This window comes from Balaenoptera borealis (genome assembly GCF_965194805.1).
Source record: "Balaenoptera borealis genome assembly, chromosome: 7".
Taxonomy (NCBI): Eukaryota; Metazoa; Chordata; class Mammalia; order Artiodactyla; family Balaenopteridae; genus Balaenoptera; species Balaenoptera borealis.
In genome coordinates, this window is record NC_138864.1 from 51,093,211 (window position 1) to 51,114,620 (window position 21,410).

Consider the following 21,410-nt stretch of genomic DNA (forward strand, 5'->3'; position numbering starts at 1 on the left):
GGAACGGAAAAGTGGCCATTGGATTTGGCAAGGAGGAAACTGCTGGTGATCTTGACAAAAAATATATTGGGTTAGAGTGGTGATGATGAAAAGGACATGTGCAATGGGCTATAACAAGAATGGGCTGTGATGAAGTGGACACAGTAATTGTGAGTGCCTTAGTAAACAATGGTGTTTTATAAGTCCTTATAACATTTATCATTATATGACATGGCATATATTTTACTTGTTTTCATGTTTGTTGCCTGCTCCCTCCCCTAACACACATTTAAATGTAAGATCCATGAATGCACAGATTGTTTTCTTTTATGTTCATTAGTATATCCTCAATACCTAAAATAGTCCCTCCAAATCTCATGTGCACATGTGAAAAACTCTGTGCATAGCATACAGTAATGATTGCTAAATAAAACACCGTACATAACAGTGAGTCATCTACACATTAGAACAAGAAGACAAACGTACTATTCTGGACTAGAGCTTATTTTTCAGAAGAATGATATTATAAATTAGAAATAATTGTTTTGTTTTTAAAAAAGAAAACTCTGCCAGACCACCAGTTACAGACTATGAAATCTGGGTTGTTTATTCAATGGTAGGTGGTTACTAACAATATGATGATGGAAAGGCAGTTCATTTCTTCTTCTAGTTGTGTGTGTGTGTGTGTGTGTGTGTGTGTGTGTGTGTGTGTGTGTGTGTATTTTCTATCTGAAGGCAGAGCTTGAGAGTGGAAAGTAACTAAAGCTCTGGAATATATACTTCTACAGATTTTTTTCTCTGTTATCAGAGTCACTCAACAGACTTCCTCTCAATTCTCCACTCTGCCCTTCTCACACTCAGACTTTCAAGATCTTCCATTCTATGACATTTTCTCTGAACAATACAGCCTCTGGTGACCTCTGTTTTTGCTAAACTCCCACATCACTAATTGTGCCTTATGACATTTCCCCAAAGAATTGTAAGCTCTCTAAGGAGCTCTTTCTCTCAAAGTAGACCTGGGACAATTACATGCACATGGAAGTCACTTAATAAATATTTACTGATTGAATGGATACACAAATTAATAAGTAATACAAATAATGCACAGGCTACCTAAAATTTCTTTCTATTAAGTCCAACACTTTTATCAAACTTTTCTGGGAAGGTCTCTTTGAGTTTACTCTGAATAGCCATATGGTTTGGACTATAGTCTGCTTTATCTCTAATAGCAGTTTCAGACTTTACAAGGATGGATAAGGCATTAAAAAAGAAAAAAAAAAAAAAGGTATAGGAATTTTAAAAGCCATATGAAGCAAATAACAATATAACAAAGAATTACCACTTAGGCACGTGAACAGGGGGTTGATTTATAAAACCTCCTATTGCTTTTCCAGAACACAAGCATTACACAAAATGAGTAGGTGTTTTAACTCGTATAATAAAAAAGACACACAAAGACCAGGCTTAAAATTTTCAGTGAGAGGAAAGCATATTAAACCTATACTTACTGTCTTCTATGTCCCAGCACTGGGTGATTGGGTCCCCATACTTCACATCTTGGCGTCTAGCTCGCCTATGCAAAAGGGATTAAATAGAACTTCAAGCATGATATCTGAGATATACAAAGTCTACATCTAACACTCATAACAGTAGCAGAAGCAGAATTATGCTTTACTGCTCAACTTAAATGCAGGTCAATATTCCAATCACTCTAACATCAATTCAAATAATACTAGTGGTAGAGTCCTAACAGAATAAATCCTGTTTTGGTAATAAGATGATCTGAATTTTATTCCAGAATAAATCCTGTTTTGGTAATAAGATGATCTGAATTTTATTTAACTACCACAGTTTTCTTTTTCTCTGACTTTTGACAAATTATTCAACAGAATAGGTTGAATATAAATACAATCCAGTTATTATATACTTCCTATGGGGGTAACTATTTGTATCTTCTTTTTTTCAGTCAGCCAACGGAAAAGTAAGATATAAAAGAGCTTTAGTTAGTGGGTAAGAAAGTACACACAAATACAAAATGCCTTATCATATGAAGATTCATTATTATATTGATGTGATTAAACAACGAGATAAATATCATTTGAAACAGAAGTACAAGTTTGATATGGCATGAATGGCTAGATGTTATTTCTATCTACTGACACATAGTTCACATTGTTTCTCTGAGAGTAGTGATAATGATAATAATAATAAAATAATGGCCTTGTACATTATTGTCACATATTTTCCTTAAGAGGAAATAGTAACTACTGCATAAAAAAAAGAAAAAATCTGCCACATCTAAGTTAAATAAGTCTTACACTCGGAGTACAGTTTCATTTGCTTTGGCTAGTTTATGTTGCCACATCAGAGATCCTAGATGTCACAGTAAACATTCTGTGATATGTAGGGTGTTCCTTAAGGGGAATGCTGACCAGATGACAGCCCTGTGGAAGATTCATTTATCATACACATTTTTTGGCTCCCATGGACAGTGTTAGGTAAGGGAGAACATCACAGTGGCTTGTCTGCAAGATCAGAGATACAGTCTTGAGAAATACAAGAAGAAAAAATTATGATGGTATAAGGTACATAAGGTCAAGCATGTTTTTAAATCTTGGCTTCTTAAGGAACAGGATCAATTCATCAAACTGAAGGTTCATTACCAACTAATGAGCATTCTTGTTTTTCAGGTTCTTGAAAAGAAAAGCACTCCCCAAAGACTAACTAGGATGAGTATATTCTTTGTCAAAAACTGTAACAAAAATGTTGTGACTTTTTACTTTAAACTTGAAATAATGGTATCTCCCCACTTACATTTAATTCAGAGATTTCAGGGAATATAAAAAGGTCTTGGAATAGTATCTGTTTTTGTACTATACATTCAATCTGTGATCACTAGATTTGCAATTTGACAAATCAGTAAACTTTCAAAAAAATAAAAGTGCATATGTAGTAGCGGGACTAACATATGCTCACCTGTTATCTTATTTTGTTAAGACCTAAAGATGAAAAAAAAATACCATATACAATTTGCTGACATTTCACCTAGAATAAAATATACTTTGGGCAATACTTTAGAAAATAGTGTTACTATAAACCACACTTTAAAATAATAATATTTTAATATACTCAGCCACCATCAGTCATATTAATGAGCATTCAGGGTGTTTCCAATAATTATGCTATTGAAAACTGTGCTGAAATGAACATCAAACATATAATCTGTGGTACTTTTTTGCCCGTGTGTGTAAAATAAATTCCTAGCTGGGTACTGTTGGCCCAGAATAGCATTATTTTTAAGAGCACATAAAGCAATAAACTACAAACAGCAGGATGTAGTTGGATATTTAAGCATATCTGGGTGGCAGAAATTGGTCAAGTTGGAGTAAAAGCAAAACTATACAGAATCACTGGGATGTGCTGTGGGCTGTATATCATCTACACTGTTACAAAAACATGTATTTATACATTATTTGTAAAACAGTAATTACGAGTATATACATATTTATAAATAAGGGAAGAAGGGAAGAATGTACAAAGGGTAGAGTAGTAAAGAAAGCAAACTTTTCATGCTTTTTGACAAAGATGAAGAGAAAGGATATAAACAATTTATCAGAATTTTTTAAAGCTCTGAAACCGAGGGTTATCATCAGTTAAATCCATGAAACCTGTAACCTGCCTTCATTAATCAAGCTTGCTTTAATTGTTGCTATAAAAACGTGTGTGTCCTCCAAGCCTCCGGTAACCTAAACAGGATGTTTGCCCAAGTTGTTTAGAAACTTGGGAGTCAGCTATGTTCAGTTTGAGCTCTAGCCGGTTAAGACTGGTTAGGACCACTGACCCTCCCTCTGGGCATGTGGGAGTGTCCAGTGACCTTTTGACATCAGAGGCCAAAAACTCCACCCTCAGGGCAGGCATCCCAGGAAGAAGCTTGTAGCTTAGTTGCATCTGCGCAGAACGATGATTACCTCACCTTTTTCTTATCTCCAATTAACCTTCCCCAGGCTCCCCACGCCTCAGCTTTCTCCCATAAGTATCCTCAGTCCCTCGCCTGTGGGGAGGGGAATTTGAGACTTGTTTTCCCCATCTCCCCGCTTGACTGCTTTGTGAATAAACCCGTTCCCTGCTGCACATCTTAGCATCTCCACGTTTGGCTTGCTGTGCATCAAACAAAACTAGTTTGGTAAGACTCCACATTGCCGGATTTCAGAACATTCTGTTTTATCCTCCTTCAAAATTTAGCTGTATGAAAAACTCTAATAAAACATTTAGATTGTAATATTCCTACCACAGACCATGTTCTCTATATGTTTTCTCTTTAAACTACAAGAGAAGGTATTCGTGTGAGATACTCATTGTGTGAAAAGCAAGGCTTCATCTTAATTTGATGTGCCTCTCACCTTTTTGAAGTGGGTGCATAGCGAGAGCATGCATTTCCATCCCAGGCACAGTAGGGGTCTCTGGCAAGACAACAGTCTGCACAAGCTTTCCCATAAGTGTCACATCTGTGCAAGGAGAGCTGAGCCAGTCCATCTCGGGAACCAATGTACAACTGTTGCTGCAAATCAGGCAAAACAAATGCATTAGAAGCATCTTTCAGACGAGTCTTAAGAACTTCCCTTTCTTGAATACCACATCACAGACCTAAATCTGTCTCCTCAGGTGCCCTGCCCGTTATAAACACTTGCACAGAAACATAAGGAAGAGTAAGATAAGTCAGTCTTCTGTCCCTGGTTGGATGGTGGTTTGAAGATGATGACACAGAATTGGACAGCATTCTAGAGAGCTAGAGTAACCTTGGCAGTAATTTAAGAAGGTCAAAAACCAGCTGCTAGACTGAGGAATTAAGATGTCAGATTCTTTGTTAGTAGTTGAAAATACACTCTGGTAGATTATATCAAGCACAGATGCTATAGGCAACACTGATGGTCTTCTCCTGCCATGGCTTCTTATATAAGAGTTGACTGAAAAGAGGTGTATAAAAAACTTTCCTGTGGTTTTAACTAACCATTTCATTTGTTAATGAAGTACGGATCCCTGAAGGAAGTTGAGTGATAAGTGAGAGAGAAGGTGTTTGGTATCACTGTGAAGAAAGTATTTAGGAGGTTTGTGGGATGCTGTATCACACGTGGAAGCCTGCAGGATACTGACAAAGTCAGCAAATACAATCACATTTTGAAAGTAATGCCCTGCTCCCTACATGTATTCACTTGAGGGTATGTGGTGGAGGCAGAGGGAGCGATGATAACAAGTGAATAAGCCATAGTCTGTGCCTTCAAGTAACTTACGGTCAAGTCTAGTGGACATGCCAAACTTTAAATGGAGGAAAAAAAAATCTGAGAAATAGATATTGGCACAAATAACATACATGAACTCCACCTATAGAAATCTGTCTTATACCCCTACCACCCACTTAAGACCTCCTGGAGGCTAAATGTGGACTTTGTTTACTATTTTACTATATAATTCTCCATAGCATTTGATACCAGTAAGACTAAAGCCTCCTTGAAAGTCTCTTCCCTTTCTCCTGTTCTCCCTCTTTATTTCTGCCTAAGACTTCTGTTTCCTTGGATGATTCCTTTCTTTGCATTGAACATTGGGTTTCCCTCTTTGCGATTCTCATCTTTACTCTTCTTCCTGTACAAAGACTCAGAGTGATTTTGAAAACAACATAAACACGCACACACTGATTCCCCTAAATCTAGTCTTCCTACCCTACCTTGACCAAGAGACACCATCCCAGTCACCCACATCACGAATCTGGGAGTTGTCTTTGAATCTTCTTTCACCCTCACTCGGTCTGCCACCTTATCTCTCCGTTCTCTTACACAGCACTCTCAAATCCATTTCCTCCTCCCTCTCCACTGCCCCTGCCTTTGTCTCAGTCCTTATCATCTCCTTCCTGGATGACCTGTAAGTGTCCTTACTGTTTCAGCTGGCTTCACCCTTGTTTTCCGGCAACCCTCACCTCCACCCCAGGACTCAATCCCTCTTCCACACTGCCACACCAGGCTGCTCTCTCTAAGAGGAAAATCTTATCATGACACCCTCCTGCTTAAAATCTTTAAAGGTTTTCATTGTCTTGGATAAACTTGTTAAACTTCTCAGGAGGGCATCCATGCAAGGATGTGTCTACTCTTCTTCTGTCTTACCTCCCCAGATTCCTTTCTAGCCTCCTTGCCCCTTGAGTGCAGGTATGCTTTCTGCTCCAGTTGTACACAAACTTACTAGAGTGAGTTCTAGTCTTTCACTCTTCACGCCTTTTCAAATGGTCCCCTCTTCTACTCGGCATATGCTTCCCCATCCCATCCTTCTTTTTATTTATCTGGTTGCCTGCAGCATCCTTCATGGCTCGAGCTGCCTGTCTCTCCCTGCTCCCCTGGCTCCCTTGTACACCAGCTCCTCTCCTGTCCGTCTCCCTAGAACACGGCTCCATTATTGCTCTACTTTGTTAGCACGCTCCTTTGCCTTCCAGCTCCAGGTGACTGTTGGGCTGTTTGCCACTGCAGTCCATAGTCTAACTCCTAGACTCGCTGATTAAAAACCATCTATAATGTTTAGGGCTAGGATTCTACATGAATTACTTTACAGCCTTGACAGAATGACATTCTCATGAGACTAGGAAAGTGAGCTCAATTTTCAAGAGCCAAAGGAAGGGGAGAATGTATTATTCAATTAATGAAATTGGGTCCCCTGTCTCCTAAGGCAAGGCTGAAACAATGCCCTATAATCAGTTATAAAAGAAACAAATAATCTAAAGCTTTTTACACTATTTATAATTTAACTTCCAGTTCCAATGGATTTTCCCTAAAATAAACTTTGATTCAAATAATCTTTCTTTTGTGGCTAAGTTTTTACACAAAAATTAGAAAGTACCTGCTTCAGAGACAACTCCATGTTCAAGATGATTGATGAATGCTGAAAATAGAATTTAACTATTAATAAAGATAATCATGAACAATCTTTTAGAGTAGCCAATATTTTGTTTTATCTTTTACCAAGGATAACTGGAGTAAACTTCAAGGCTCTGTTACATAGAAGAGAAAAAGATCTTAAGTTTGCTATTTCCTTCCCATGTGTAGTGATTCAACCTTAATAAAAATTATCAAAATAGTTATTTTTAAATCCTATTAAAGAAAAATTACCTAAATGTATGAGGAGACACTCTGCATTGAAAATTGGTCCCGGTTACCCACAAGGTTTCTCCCTCTTCTGACTCTGCTTATCTTAACTGCTTCCATATAATTCAAACTAGTGTTGACAAGAACATCTCCATAATTATTTATTGCCTCTTTCTGCTCTTACTTAGATCAGTAGTTCAAAAACTTGTTCAAGTAGTAAAATTCTAAAAAGTTATAGTGCTTCTTGTGGATGAGCATATTCTTTATAAAACACTGCAAGATACGATGCACATGGTTTCACGACATGAAAGTTTTATTTGTAGAAAACATGCCTCTATGCGTAAAATACAAAATTTAAAACATGAACACAAAAGCTACCAAACTAAAAAGGATGGAATGTTTAAACATTTTTTTATCTATCGTCTATGTCTCTCTCTATATATATGACTATTCTTTTCTCATCAGCCAATATTTACTAAGCAATAAACACAAGCAGATATTAAAACTTTAAGAAAATATATGAAAAAAATGAAAAGAAATGTTAAATGAGAAAGTTCTATCCAATAACTTTTTCTATGAATTAAGCGAACAGGGTCATTATTTAATCTTAACAGTGGAATCCAAACAATTCCTCTTGGTCAGTAATAACCGCTGAATAGACTTAGTCTAATGTGCCTCTGTGTATTATGGGGGCTTTATTTTTGCCCTCTGGGTTCACACTTATATTTGACATTGGCTTTTCCCTCAGGAACTACCCACGACTTTGTTTCTGGTAGATTCCAGAGAGCAGGTCTTGTTCTTGTTAACTCCTGGACCACTATTATCATCACAATGTAAACAGGATCCTGCGGAACCCAGCCTGTTAATTAACTTGAGCCCCTCAAAGCAGAGAGCTCTACTCTCTTTTAAGGCAATAGAAGTTTACATGGAAACAGTCTATTTTAATAAACTGTCTCAACAAAAATGGTATAAAAGACAGCATATTTTTTAAAAGCTCTTCTAAGAAATGCAATTTTATTTCTAATTTCATTTTAGAAAATAACTCTAAATTGAATTTCATTGAAGATCTACAAAGAATGCCACAATTCAAATTTACTACTGTTAAAAGTCTAAGGACATTCCCCAAATCTGGAGAACTCTTATTTTAGATCTACTAACTCTTTTGGTGGTTGAGGGGAATTTAGCACACATAAAGACTTACTATCAAGCAACTTTAAAAAAAAAATTCCTTACAGAAATGCAGGAACACATGATTTATACACTCTTCCAGTTTCCTTAAATTCAACTGAAGAAAAATTGAAAAGTAAAATTTATAAAGTAGAAAAGCATCTGGATAGTAAAAGAGACCCTAGGCTTTCATCTACCATGGCGATTTGTCTGAACATATGCTTAGAGAACTCAGTCATGAGGGGCAACCCAGGAGCCCCAAGTTCAGTGATATTTCTGCAGGGGAAAATGAGTCCCATTCTTAGTTGCTTTTAAAACTTTTTCCTTCGCTTAAGGAAAAGAAAAATAAAGAAGCTAATTGCAAAGACTTCTTCAGAAAGAGTGGTGACGTACTGATACGAACATGTCCTATATAAGAACTGCTCAAGTTCGCCATCGCTTCTCCCGGAACTCTGGCCTAAGTCTTACCTTGAATATGTGTAACTCCTCCAGTACTACCTCTTCCATTTTCCACTTCTCCTTTGAAATGCTGACAACTTTTAGGACTGTTCCAATGTCTGAAAAAATACATTACCCATGATCCTGTTGTTTCTACTTCAATGTTTAGTTAAGCATTTTCCTAGCAACCTTCACATGGTTCCCCTCATTTTTTTTCAATGCCTTTCAAGCAATCAGGTTAAACAGACGATGCGAGAAGTGAAGCTTAATGTATATGATTCCCCCCTTTTGAAATACTATAGCTTTCGGCTCATAAAACACATTTATAAAGAAAATATTAAAAGACACACATTCAGAGTGTATTCCTAACACAAGGAATAGAGATGTCTCCTTTAAAAATTAGTTGAAAGGGTAACAAAAGAGGAACAACATTTTTGGAACTTAATTTAAAAGGTTAAAATATATTAACAAATTTTTTCTCTCAATGTAAGAAATATTTATTCAGTACTTATCCAGTTCACCATGAAAGATAAATATATATATTTTTAATAATCTTAACAAATGGAAGAGAAATCATTGAATCTATCTACATGGGGGAAGTAGTAGCTCACTCATAAAATGTATTTTACTTACAGAAATATAATTAATGGGCTAGAAAATAAAATTTTGTCTAAAATTATTTTAGTTCAATTTAAAAGAACTAAACTGTTAACACAAGATTAATCATATATTGCAGTCCACAAGGTGGCATGTTATTACAGAAAGACGATCAAAAGAACATTTTAGAAAAAAATCCCATTTGGAAATTAATGGAGAGACTGACTTACACATAAAAATAAATTTAAAATAGTTGCTTTTAAACTTCTGAGCACAGAGGTTGAAGTAGGTTAACATGTATGGTAATATCCTATTTGTACAAAATAGTCTGGATTATTTGTTTTTAAATGACTCTAGGATCTTTGAAAAATATTAAATATATATTTTCTGAATGTCATAATTGAAAATCAATCTATCTTAGTATCCTCATAATTTTCTAAGTAAAAGTTAGGTAGTACCACCTAGTGGCTAAATGGCTTTTCTGACCCTGAAATGTTGAAGAACTAGAAATGAGCTTTGGGTGGGCAGTGCAATTAAGGGGCAAGCTCATTAGAATTAATGACAAACTAATTATTTCATGTTTTGACGCTTCAGTAGTAATCTCTGTAGTCTTGAAAGTATTACTTTTTTTCCCTGGGCCTTGGTACTGCCATCTGCAACATAATCAGGTTTGACAACTGGTGTTCGTGAAAGTCCTCTGAGTCTGTCACACAGACGCTTCCTAATAAACCTAACTTTTGTAAAACCAATATATTTTAAAAAATAAAATTATTCTAAAATTGTTTTATAGTCCTAAAAACATTTCAATAAAAATGTGCATTTCTTAATAACTCATCAAATTTCTGTTTCTTTATGCAATGCGTGATCCATCAAATTACATAACATTATCTAGGATGTAGTGCTTTTGTTTTAATGATACATGTTATCTTTACTGCCAATACAATTCACAGGACATTATTAGATAGTACTTTTTTTTTTTTGAGATGCACCAAATAAGCAATATTTCTTTCCCTTGATAAAAAAGGTAATCATTTTATAATTACTGAGTTGGCAGTCAGAAAAATAAATAAAATGGGCTCTAATAATGAAAAGTGATACTTAATCCACAAAATTCAAGGACAGGAAAAATAATCAAGTAGTTTCTACTTTAAGTTCTTTACAAATTAATGATTAACTTTTTTGAAACCACCATAAGCCAACTAAGTCAGTGATTCTCAAAACTGGGTGAAGGGATCCTTTGGGGTAAGATTATCAAATATCTCTGTAGAAAAAGGGAAATGTGAAGTTTGAAAATAGAGAAGCTTTGCTTTACCTACTTGTTTTAGTCCATAGTCATTCAACAAATATGTATTGAGCACCTCATCTGTAGCAGGCACATTGCAGTCGTAATATAGTAGTATATTTTGAAATCTCACATAACACTAATGGAGGCTGGGAGATATGTATGATCGTCGATCAAAAGCACATGTTATGCAAGTTAAAAAAAACACTGACTGGGTATTAGCTAGTAGTTACTCATTTTGATTTTGGCTGGTAAACTTTTCTGAAGTTTTTGTTTTGTTTGTCTAATAATGAAAAATTCATGTGAAAGAAGGTATAACCTGGCTCTAGCATACCTGTTCCAAGAAACATCACATCGTACTGGCCATCTTCTGCGACAACGTGATCCACCACAATCTGTGTCAGTCTGTAATCCACATTGATGCGCTTGAATGTTGGTCCTCCCACAACTGGATATACTGATTTATACATCACAGGGTGCCGCTTTATGAAACTGATGACATCGTCTGGAAAATCTCGGGTGGATTTAATCAGTGGGTCATAGGTTTTGCTTGGACACTGAAAAGAAATGAGGAGGGGAGTAAAGGCATTGTTCACACATCTGAGAAATTTTCACGTCTAATAAAGTTTTTAAGGCTTATCATTGATAATATTAAAGGAGTGGTCAACAGGATCAATATGAAATCACATGTATTGACAGATGTAAATAAATGTGGCTTACCTGGAGTGTATATAAATCCAGTTTTTGCTTTCAAAAATATTCTTAATTATTACAATGAAATATTATTCAGCCACACAAAAAATGAAATCTTACTATTTGCAACATGGATGGACCTTGAGGGCATTATGCTAAGTGAAGTAAGTCAGACAGAGAAAGACAAATACTGTATGATCTCACTTATGTGTGGAATCAAACAAAAGAGCTCAAAGATACAGAGAACAGATTGGTGGTTGCCAGATGTAGAGGGTGCAGGATGGGCAAAATGGGTCAGAGGGTACAAACTTCCAGTTATAAATCCTGAGGATGTAATGTACAGTATGGTGGCTATAGTTACTAACACTGTATTGCGTATTTGAAAGTTGCTAAGAGTAGATCTTAAAAGTTCTCAACACAAGAAAAAAAAAAAATTGTAACTATGTATGGTGACTGATGTTAACTGGACTTATTGTGGTGATCATTTTTCAATATATACAAATAGCGAATTATGTTGTACACCTGAAACTAATGTTATATGTCATTGATACCTCAATAAAACATTAATTGTGCACATATTTTAAATCTTTTATCAATGTCCAGTTGGGCTCTTGCTTTTGAAATACTTTTCAGTTGCATAAGCACAAGTAAAAATTGATAATTCCAATCCATATCTTTTCTTCCAAGAAGTATGACTTCAGAAAACCAAATACAAAACCCCCATGCTAGATATTTCTATTGTCTTTTGAACTATTCTCTTCTTGAATTAGCCTCAGATCTCAAAAGACAACTGCCTTTGCTTGTTGGCAGATGGAATGGCTAATGATCATCAAAGAGAACCTTATGAAACAAATTATCATGCTTATTAAAGCTTCTCAATGTTTCTCCAAAAAGATTTCTAAATTATATCCATTTACCTGTATTTTCTAAAGTTTCCAAAGTGAGCTCTTTTCTTACAAAGGTACATGAAATTTGAGTTGAAATAATTAAGAAAGTGATCTATAAACATTATTATTTTCAATTTCCTTTAATTAATGTAAAATTTCAGTTTTAAATTAAAACCATGATTGTTAATAAAATGGAACAAATCAACATGTCATAAAGTTACTTGTAAAAGAGCTTTAATAGTTTGATATCATAATTATCTAGTTTTTCATAACTGGCGTGAAAATTTACTGTGAGCAAGTCAACAACTCTTCCCCTAAAGGATCTGTGGGGAAACCCTCAGGGAATTTTTCACTTCTGTCTTAAAATCGCTTCTTGTGCGCCTTTTGACATCCACTGATTCAATAGTTAGCATACCCTGCCCCCTGGTGGTAAAAGTAAAAAATTCACACTGGTATGAATTCAATGTGCCTCTATCCAAAAACATGAAAAGGGAATTACTTCATAAATCCCTTCAAAATATTACTTCAAATATCTCCCCTCCCACGTACTAAATCTATTTTATGATTTTATTATATTGTAATTTAGTAAGTTATCTCAGAGAGAACAATGCTGTTACCACATTTGAATTCTTAACTGGCTAATACATTCTTTTGGAATGGAAAAGTTTAGCTGTATGATGCAGGCATAGAAAAGAAAATGAGTAATGTTAAGGAAAGTTTATAAGAAAGTGCTGCTTTCTCCCTGTTTTAGTTTTTAGACAAGTTGAAACATAACCTCCACTGAACTGAGCCACTTATACCCAACACTAATTAGAATCTTGTCAAGGCTCGAAATTGTACTTCTCAAAGCATTCATGAGCGTCATTCTTAAGGAACTAAAGATACTGGAGTTAGTCACAATAAATGACCCTGACCTCAAATTTACAGCAATAAAATCATAATAGCTCACTAAATTACAAGAAATAGCAAAGAAGTTGTACTTTTAAAAAGAATCTGTTAATAATTTTCTATAAATAGCTTGAGAATATATTTATCTTTCATAAGAATCTTTGCATGTGAAAAGAAACTGATCTTTTCTTGATCAGTTTTATTGACTTGTCCCAGGTCTGCACCAAAAAGGTTAGAAATGTCCTAGAATGTTAGCCGTTTGGTACTTACTGATCATATTCCTAGCTGGATGTTGGTCTAAAGATCTAAGTCTGTATCTTCAGTCATTGTTTCTATATTAAGTAGATTAAGCTGTAACTCAAAATGGATACGGAGCTCAAATGATACAAAGCTCTTGCCCAATTACAGGCTGCGTGTTTGAGACTCAGTCAAAGGCCATTCATAGTGGGCTTATAGCTTATAATGCCTGTGGTACTATCTGGTGGGCCTATTATTAAAATCAAAGCAAATGCAAGATTTCTGCCTGCATTACATTTTTGAAACAGCCCTCGAACTTAAGAAAAACATCTCTTTTGACTTTGTAGATATAATCATGCAGTAGCCAATATTTCAAAGGAAATAACATCGTGCCATTCAAGTCAGTTTTTTATATCAAATTTTCAAACCATAAGAAATTTTAATGTGAGAAAGGATAGGTGAATGAAGCTAGGAACATTCATCAAAGAAACAAACATGATAATTTTCCTCATTGTTCACCTCTGACAAAGAAGTTTAAGTGTAATAAAATCTAACAAAGAAAGAAGAGAAGGGAAACCTGGCTTCTATTGACTATTATAAAATGATCTTTGAAAATGTTTTTTTTTTCATATGGCAGCTTTTCCTCATGGCATGCTGCCAGTGTTTGGATAAGATCTTTATCCTCTAGGTTGCTGTGTGTGATCTCTCTGGTCCGCGTCTCCACTCTGCTTTCACAAATGAAAGTGATTTGGTAGAGATACTCCCTGAGGTTTAAGATAGTACAGTTTGAACCAAATATTAAAAACCAGTGGAATTTTTCCTTTGATATCATAGCTGCATCTCACACAGGTCTAAAAATAACTTGGGATGCCAAGTATCTTATGCAGGTAAATGGAAAGTAGGAGAAAAAAATTACATAAAGGAAAAAGAGAAAGCGTGGGGAAATGCTATATCTAAATAACCATATTCAATTATTTTCCTTACACAAATCCTAGAAAACTTTCCTATTGCAGCTATACATCACAGGTATTAAAAATCTAATGAATTTTTCTCTGTATGTATGTACTTTAAGTTCTACCTGCTGAGTCAGTCCATCTGAATATACTGTAGAGGGCAATTTATTTCTGCTTCCAGCTTTCTAACATTTGTCTGACTTCCATCACTTTATCTCCTGTGACTGTAAGAAATAAATCAGGGAACTTACCTGTGTCTCCACCTACTGTTTCAAAAAACTCTAAGACAGTTTAAAATATGAAGGAGGAAAAAAAAAAAGAGCAAGCTATTACCAAAACTCTAAAATGTCCGTATCTTGCTGGAAACAATACCAGCACAAGAGCAGAAGAGAAAAGGACCTGCCTAGGCAGCTCTGAGATGAAAGGGTAAACCCAGCGGCAATAAGCCCTGGTTGCATGCCTATCTCCCAGGGCTGGCTGCCACCCTGACTAGGTGTGATCATGTTATGCTTGGCACGTCTGCGTGTTTGCAGAGGGCCTTCAGTCGTGCAGTGGGAAGCAATGGATAAGAGGAGAAAAATGGGTTTTATCCAATGAGAGAACTTTGCCCCTTGGCAAGGTCCCAGACAGCTGTTAAAAGTTTTCTCCCCCTGCTGCTTCGGGCTATTCTCTACAGGTTGCAGTTTCATTTTAAACAAATCAGAGGGACGATCAGTGCGAGGGAAGACATGGCATGAGGAACAACTGAACCGGGCTTTCATTTTTAGCAAAATGGGAAAAATAAGCTAAATGTGTAAAGAAGTCTCATTTTTATTTATAAAGTAAAACATGCAAATTTAATAGGTGCCATCCTATCCCCCTTATTCCTCTAAGAGCCAGTTTATAACATATATGGGCAAAGAAAGATGCTATATTCAATATGAGATAGAAGGGCCGGAGATATAATATACAGGTAAATCTATCTTTTTTTGAAGCTTCTCCTTTTTTTAGAAGAATTTCTATACCAGAAAAATGAAAACATGATTGAATTGGAGTAAGTAGCCTGGGATTTGGAGAACCTCATTTTAAAAGTGCATGTTGGCCCTATGGAAAAGAAAGCTGAAAGCCAGTTGAAGAGATTGATTTGTTATTTGAATCAGCTGCCTTTCACCATTTCCGAGAAACATAGCCTATATACAGTTAAAGGAAAATGGTAGAGATGTTTTGTCATACACCCTTAGGAACTTGGAGTCAGGAGGCCCAGATTCTAGTCTTGCCTCTGCTTCTCCTTTCTAGAATGAAAAAGAAAAACCTAGAAGGGTTAGAATTAAAGATATCCTATCCAATAAGTGGAAAGCCATGCAGTGAACAAATGTTGGGGGAAAAAAAACCCCGTAAATTTAATATGATAGAGAGGCATCTATGAGCTAGTAATATGTAAAATGAGATTTTCCCAAAGATTTCCATATACTTTAAATTAATTAGGAACTTTAGTTGAAACAAAAGAAACACCAATGAAATTTTAGACATATTCTTCAGATGCATAAATAAGAAGACAGTGTGACACTGTGAGGGAATTCTTCCATTATTTTTTTCCATCCCATTTGGATCTCTCACAGTCTAACACTATACAAATCAAAAGGAAGTTTAGGATACGACTTTTGGACTCTCTTTCTTTTTGCACCCTTATCTTTGAATCAATCTTAAAACGTCTTTTTTTCTAGAAATATAATCAAGAAAATCCTTACTTAATGGGGCCAGTCTAGGTTACAACTCAGATCTAATTTAGGGGATTCATGAAGACATACAATTCTAAGAATCATCAGCTCTATAAAAAGTGTGTTACAGGAATATGTCATTACTCAAGCCAAATATTTTAGGTAGATCAGGAAGAGAAAACAGGGTGTCCGAAGAGTTTTGGAACTCATGAATTTCATGTTTTATTTCAAACCCCTGCTGTTGAGGACCTGGGCCAAGGTAAAAGTTGGAATTTCTCAGCAGTCATTCTAGTTTGAAGTGAAGTACCATTGCATATATCCAGTCTGCTATAAGAATTGAGTTATTGTCATTATGTATTATTATCCTATGATATGATACAATATCTCCAGGATTTGCTCTTTTTTTGTAGCAAAATCATAAGTCAATCGCAATGAAGGCTGTGATGCTTAGATATGTCAGAGGAAAAAACGCTTTTCTGGAACAGGTGGATATGCCAGGACCCACAGCTGGTCCATGACAGAATTTTTGGTAGGATGAAGTTTCCAGTGGCCCTGGAAAAGAATTTTGTCATTATTTTTAACTGTCTTTTACGTGTTAGAAAGTTTAATAATTTGGTGGGAAGTAAATAAGGACTGTTAGGCATAACCTCATCCACATCACAGTTTGGGAGATTTTATCTCAGAGCAGAGAAGGGACCGTAAAGCCTCTATTGCAAAGAGGGGAATCTATTTACCTTTATTTTTCATTTACTCTAGAGGAAAAACCCATGTGAGGAATTGTACACGGTGGGGCTTCTTGTTTAGACGAAGACTTGAAATGTTATAGAAAGGATGAGATTTCATTACTTTACATATAATGGTAGCTGAAAAATCACTTAACATTGTCTTTGTAGTGGGTCAGTTAAATCAAGGATCTGATTAATATATGAATGTGACTTCAGAAAAAGGATTTTAATTTTTTCTAAAGATCTGAATTCCTAAAATAGAATTGGAGAGGGGAGATGTTTTTTCAGGGATTACTTGAGATTAAACAACTCTTAGTTTTCACAGGACATTTCAGTATTTTTCTCTTTTTCTCACTAAAAGGACAAGAGCATATTATCTATACTCAGATATACATCATGGAAGGTCAATAAACATGAAGAAGGAGGCTAGCTTAGTGGTTTTGGTAGTTTATGTGACTTAACAGGAAACAAAAGAAAAGCAACAACAACAAAAACAATTAGGAAGTTCTAGCTGAAAATGAGCATATGTATTCAATGTGTCCAGTGTCAGACAGTGTAAGAGGCAGAGCTGGGGTAAGAGATCATGTCTTTAGTATACAGTCAAGGATGCTTTTCACCATATTATGGTGTTCCTTGAACTATTTGCTTTGCTTCAAATGTTTGAACCAAGGAATTCTCAGAGTCACCATTCTCAGGTATTCTCAGAGTCGCCATTTGCATCACCTCTTTCTAATACCTATACACACAAAAAGAATGTGTTTTGCTGTTGTTTAAGCTATTAATGAGAATTTTAATGCATTTATCATTCACCAGTATATACATAGTAAAAACAAGTTATGAAATTAAAAAGCAGTACCGATAACTACCTCTTTTTGCTCCCTACCAAAAAATGAAGGCTTAGTTGGGAAATTCATGTGTAAGTTTGGATCTTTAAAAGTAAAGGTGACACATTTAACAGTAAAAGCAGTAACTATTTGGGAGGAAATGGAATTTAAAAATGAATTGTTATTTTTACAAAATTAGAGGTTTAGAAATTGTTTAAAAACTATGGGAAGGGCTTCCCTGGTGGCGCAGTGGTTGAGAGTCTGCCTGCCAATGCAGGGGACACGGGTTCGAGCCCTGGTCTGGGAAGATCCCACATGCCGCGGAGCAACTGGGCCCGTGAGCCACAACTACTGAGCCTGCGCGTCTGGAGCCTGTGCTCCGCAACAAGAGAGGCCGCGATAGTGAGAGGCCCGCGCACCGCGATGAAGAGTGGCCCCCGCTTGCCGCAACTAGGGAAAGCCCTCGCACGGAAACAAAGACCCAACACAGCCATAAATAAAAAAAAAATAATTAAAAAAAAAAAAAAAAAAAAAACTATGGGAAAATGATTCAGGAGCAGTGAAACATACATTTCTTTAATGTTTTAACTTCAAAAACTGCACATTTTGGCCATTGTGAATAGTGCTGCAAATGAACATGGGAGTGCTAATCTCTCTTCAAGATCCCAATTTCAATCCATTTGGACAGATATCCAGAAGTAGGATTGCTGGATCATATGGTAATTCTACTTTTTAATTTTTTGACAACCCTTCATACCATATGTGGAAACAACCTAAATGTTCACTGACTGATGAATGGATTTTAAAAAGTGTCTATACATATAGTGGAATATTATTCAGTCTTGAAAGAAAGGAAACCCTACCACTTGTGACAACATAGTTAAACCCAGAGGACAATACACTAAGTAAAATAAGTCAGCCATGAAGGACAAAAACTGCTTAATTCCACTTATGTGTATATATATAAAACACAGTCAAACTCATAGAAGCAGAAAATAGAACCGTGGTTGCCAGGGCCTTGGGGGAGTGGAAAATGGGAAGTCATCAATCAGTGGGTATAAAATTTCAGTTACACTGGGTAAGTTCTAGAGAGCTGCTATACAACATTACAGCCTGTAGATAATAAGGGATAGATAGTAGATCTCACGATAAGTGTCCTTACCACAATAAATTTTTTTCAAGAAGTCCTTTCTTCTCACCTTTCTGATAAGAGAATAGTTTAAAAACTGAAGCTCACTTTCAAGTAAACATGTATTAATATTTACATTTATGCATAAATCATAAAAACTCCTTATCAACACAGAATGAAACTACAGAGTAAATTTTTAATAATAAATCAAATATCAAAAATAAAATCTTCTGCCTTTACAAATCTTCCCTAGATTTTTTTGCCTGATCTCAGTTTGGTTTCTCTATCTGACCTGTTATCACTCATTGTATGGTAGATTCTTCCATACTGCATTTCACTTGGAACTTATTACCAAGACCCAGCAGTTCAGTAAGGCCCATCTGAACGAAATATAATTTGTTCAGAGACTCTGTTTGGACACCAGAGGGCAGAAGAATCACTTGAAGTGAAGGAATTCTGTTAAGTGAATCTTGTGCATTCTTGAATTTCCAGGCTTATTAACATTGTAGAGTAGTGATATCATTGTAAGGCTAGGAGTTTAGGTTTGACTTTTTATCACAGGAAGTACAGAAGTCTGTCAAACTAAAAAAATTAAGTAGCTATGGCACACAGAAAGTTCTAATGTTTATTTACCGGAGTGATAATGTCAACAGAAGGCACTGCTGGAGGAACAACTTAGAATTCAACCTTAATAGCAACATGGATGAGAAAATGTAAGTGCAAAGGTGGTTTTTAAAATAATCTATTTAAAATATTTAACGTAAGTGGAAAGTGGCTTTTAGAGTAAAGATCCTGACATTTCATAGAAAGCAAATTATTCAGCAATGCTTTGATTAAAGTAAGATGTGTTCCCCTGAATTACAATAAAAGAAATGACAAGTGCAATAAGGCTTCAACACTTCACTATTATTTTTGTAGAGAACAGACTGATCTCTGGAGAAACAATGTAAGGTTCTGTTTGGTTGTTTGATTTTATCACTTTGAAGGCAGAATAGCATGGGGGTTAATGGCATTTGATTTGGAGTTATATGGCTCTAAATTTAATCCTAGTCTCACCACTTTAAAAACTATGAGACCATGAGCATGTGCTTACCCTCATTGGCTTTTTCTATTTATTTTTTTAAATTGAAGAATAGTTAATTTACAATGTTGTGTTTGTTTCCGGTGTAGAGCAAAGAGATTCATTTATATTAACATATATATATATATATTCTTTTTTCAGAATCCATTATAGGTTATTACAAGATATTGAATATAGTTCCGTATGCTATACAATAGCACCTTATTGTTTATCTATTTTATATATAGTAGTGTGTTAAACCAAACTCCTAATTTATTCCTCCCCCCTCTTTCCCTTTTGGTAACTATAAATTTGTTTTCTATGCCTGTGAGTCTATTTCTGTTTTGTAAATAAGTTCATTTGTATCATTTTTTTAGATTCCACATGCAAGTGTTATCATATGATATTTGTCTTTCTCTGATTTACTTCACTTAGGATTATAATCTCTAGGTCCATCCATGTTGCTGCAAATGGCATTATTTCATTTTTTATGGCTAAGTAATATTCCACGATACATATAACATAAATCCCACATCTTCTATATCCATTCATCTGTTGATGGACATTTAGGTTCATTGGGCTTTTTCTTATCCATAAAATTGGGATAATAATATCTACACCATTAAGTTGTCTGTAAGAATGTATGGATAACATGAGCCCTTATTACTGTGTCTGGATCATAAGATGGGTTCAATAATGGTTTTTGACTAAAATTTCTGAGCTGGAGGTTTGTAGAAAATAAGACTCATAGCTTCACTTAAACAAAAATTACTACAATTAGGCTGCTTAAAAAAAAAAAAACAAATGCGCAAGTATGTCAGGAGAATGTATAAAAATAAATGCAGTTAATTTTAGGTAGAGCATTCAGTAGCATATTAATCAGGTGAATTTAGGGGATAGGTGAGTATTAGAGAATATCAAAGAATAAAGGAAAAAAGACTGGTCAGAAAACTTCAACATCCCTATTCACTCTGCCGTGTTTGGTGATATGATATTGAGAAAATTATTATTCTGGGCATAAGTTTCCTCCTCTGTAAAGTGAGAGTGGATTATGCAGTGTCTCTCATCCATTCCGGTTCTTAGATTCTCAAACTTAACAAGAGTCATTACTTGATACACTATGAAATATAATTTCAATGATTAAATGACAGAGTTATTTAAATGGTAACCTTAGTTTATGAAAAGCTTATTTGTGTAGCAGATTTTCATATCAGATAGATGATATTCCTAACTTCAGCACCAGCCCTCCAAATATAAAATATAATGTGGAAAATCTGACTAATCATTGTATGCAACTAAAAGGTAAGATATCACTGAAAACATAAATAAAGAATTAAGGAAGCAAAAGGTTACAAATTTACATACGATTTTAGACATTTTCAAACGTGGTCACAGATTTCAAAGAGAGTACAAAAGTAGCTAGTTACTTCAAAATAACTGATACCCTTTAGTTACGGTAGCTTTCTCGATACTCTTGCAAACCTTTCAGGGGGAGTGGTTATCACTATTCTTACAGAGAATCAATTGGAAAAAGATGGTAAATAAAAAAAATTTTTAAATATCTCAGTAATATTATTTTACATAAATAAATTTTTTTAAACTGGCTTATCTGGTTGCTCCCCATCTAAAACCAGTGTAGACACAATCTGAGTTTAGTTCAGAACAAGAAAGAATGCCGCTTTTAACTGAAACTATAAAGCAAGATAAATAATCCCTGACAGGGCTTCCCTGGT

The 21,410-nt window shown here is 35.3% G+C and overlaps 1 protein-coding gene and 1 long non-coding RNA gene across 4 annotated transcripts in view; one reads left to right on the plus strand and one right to left on the minus strand.

Annotated features, from left to right (window-relative positions):
• The window catches only part of LOC309631832, a 552,519-nt gene that overhangs the window by 444,622 nt on the left and 86,487 nt on the right, over window positions 1-21,410 (plus strand). The gene's annotated exons all lie outside the window — the stretch shown is intronic.
• The window catches only part of SEMA3D (semaphorin 3D), a 209,716-nt gene that overhangs the window by 18,445 nt on the left and 169,861 nt on the right, over window positions 1-21,410 (minus strand). For all 3 annotated transcript variants that reach the window (XM_082398303.1, XM_082398302.1, XM_082398301.1), the window contains 5 exons: window positions 10,919-11,141; window positions 8,736-8,824; window positions 6,856-6,897; window positions 4,380-4,537; window positions 1,488-1,552 (listed from right to left, as the gene is read on the minus strand). In XM_082398303.1, the coding sequence (XP_082254429.1) occupies window positions 1,488-1,552; window positions 4,380-4,537; window positions 6,856-6,897; window positions 8,736-8,824; window positions 10,919-11,141 (577 nt within the window). The remainder of the gene's footprint in view (window positions 1-1,487; window positions 1,553-4,379; window positions 4,538-6,855; window positions 6,898-8,735; window positions 8,825-10,918; window positions 11,142-21,410) is intronic.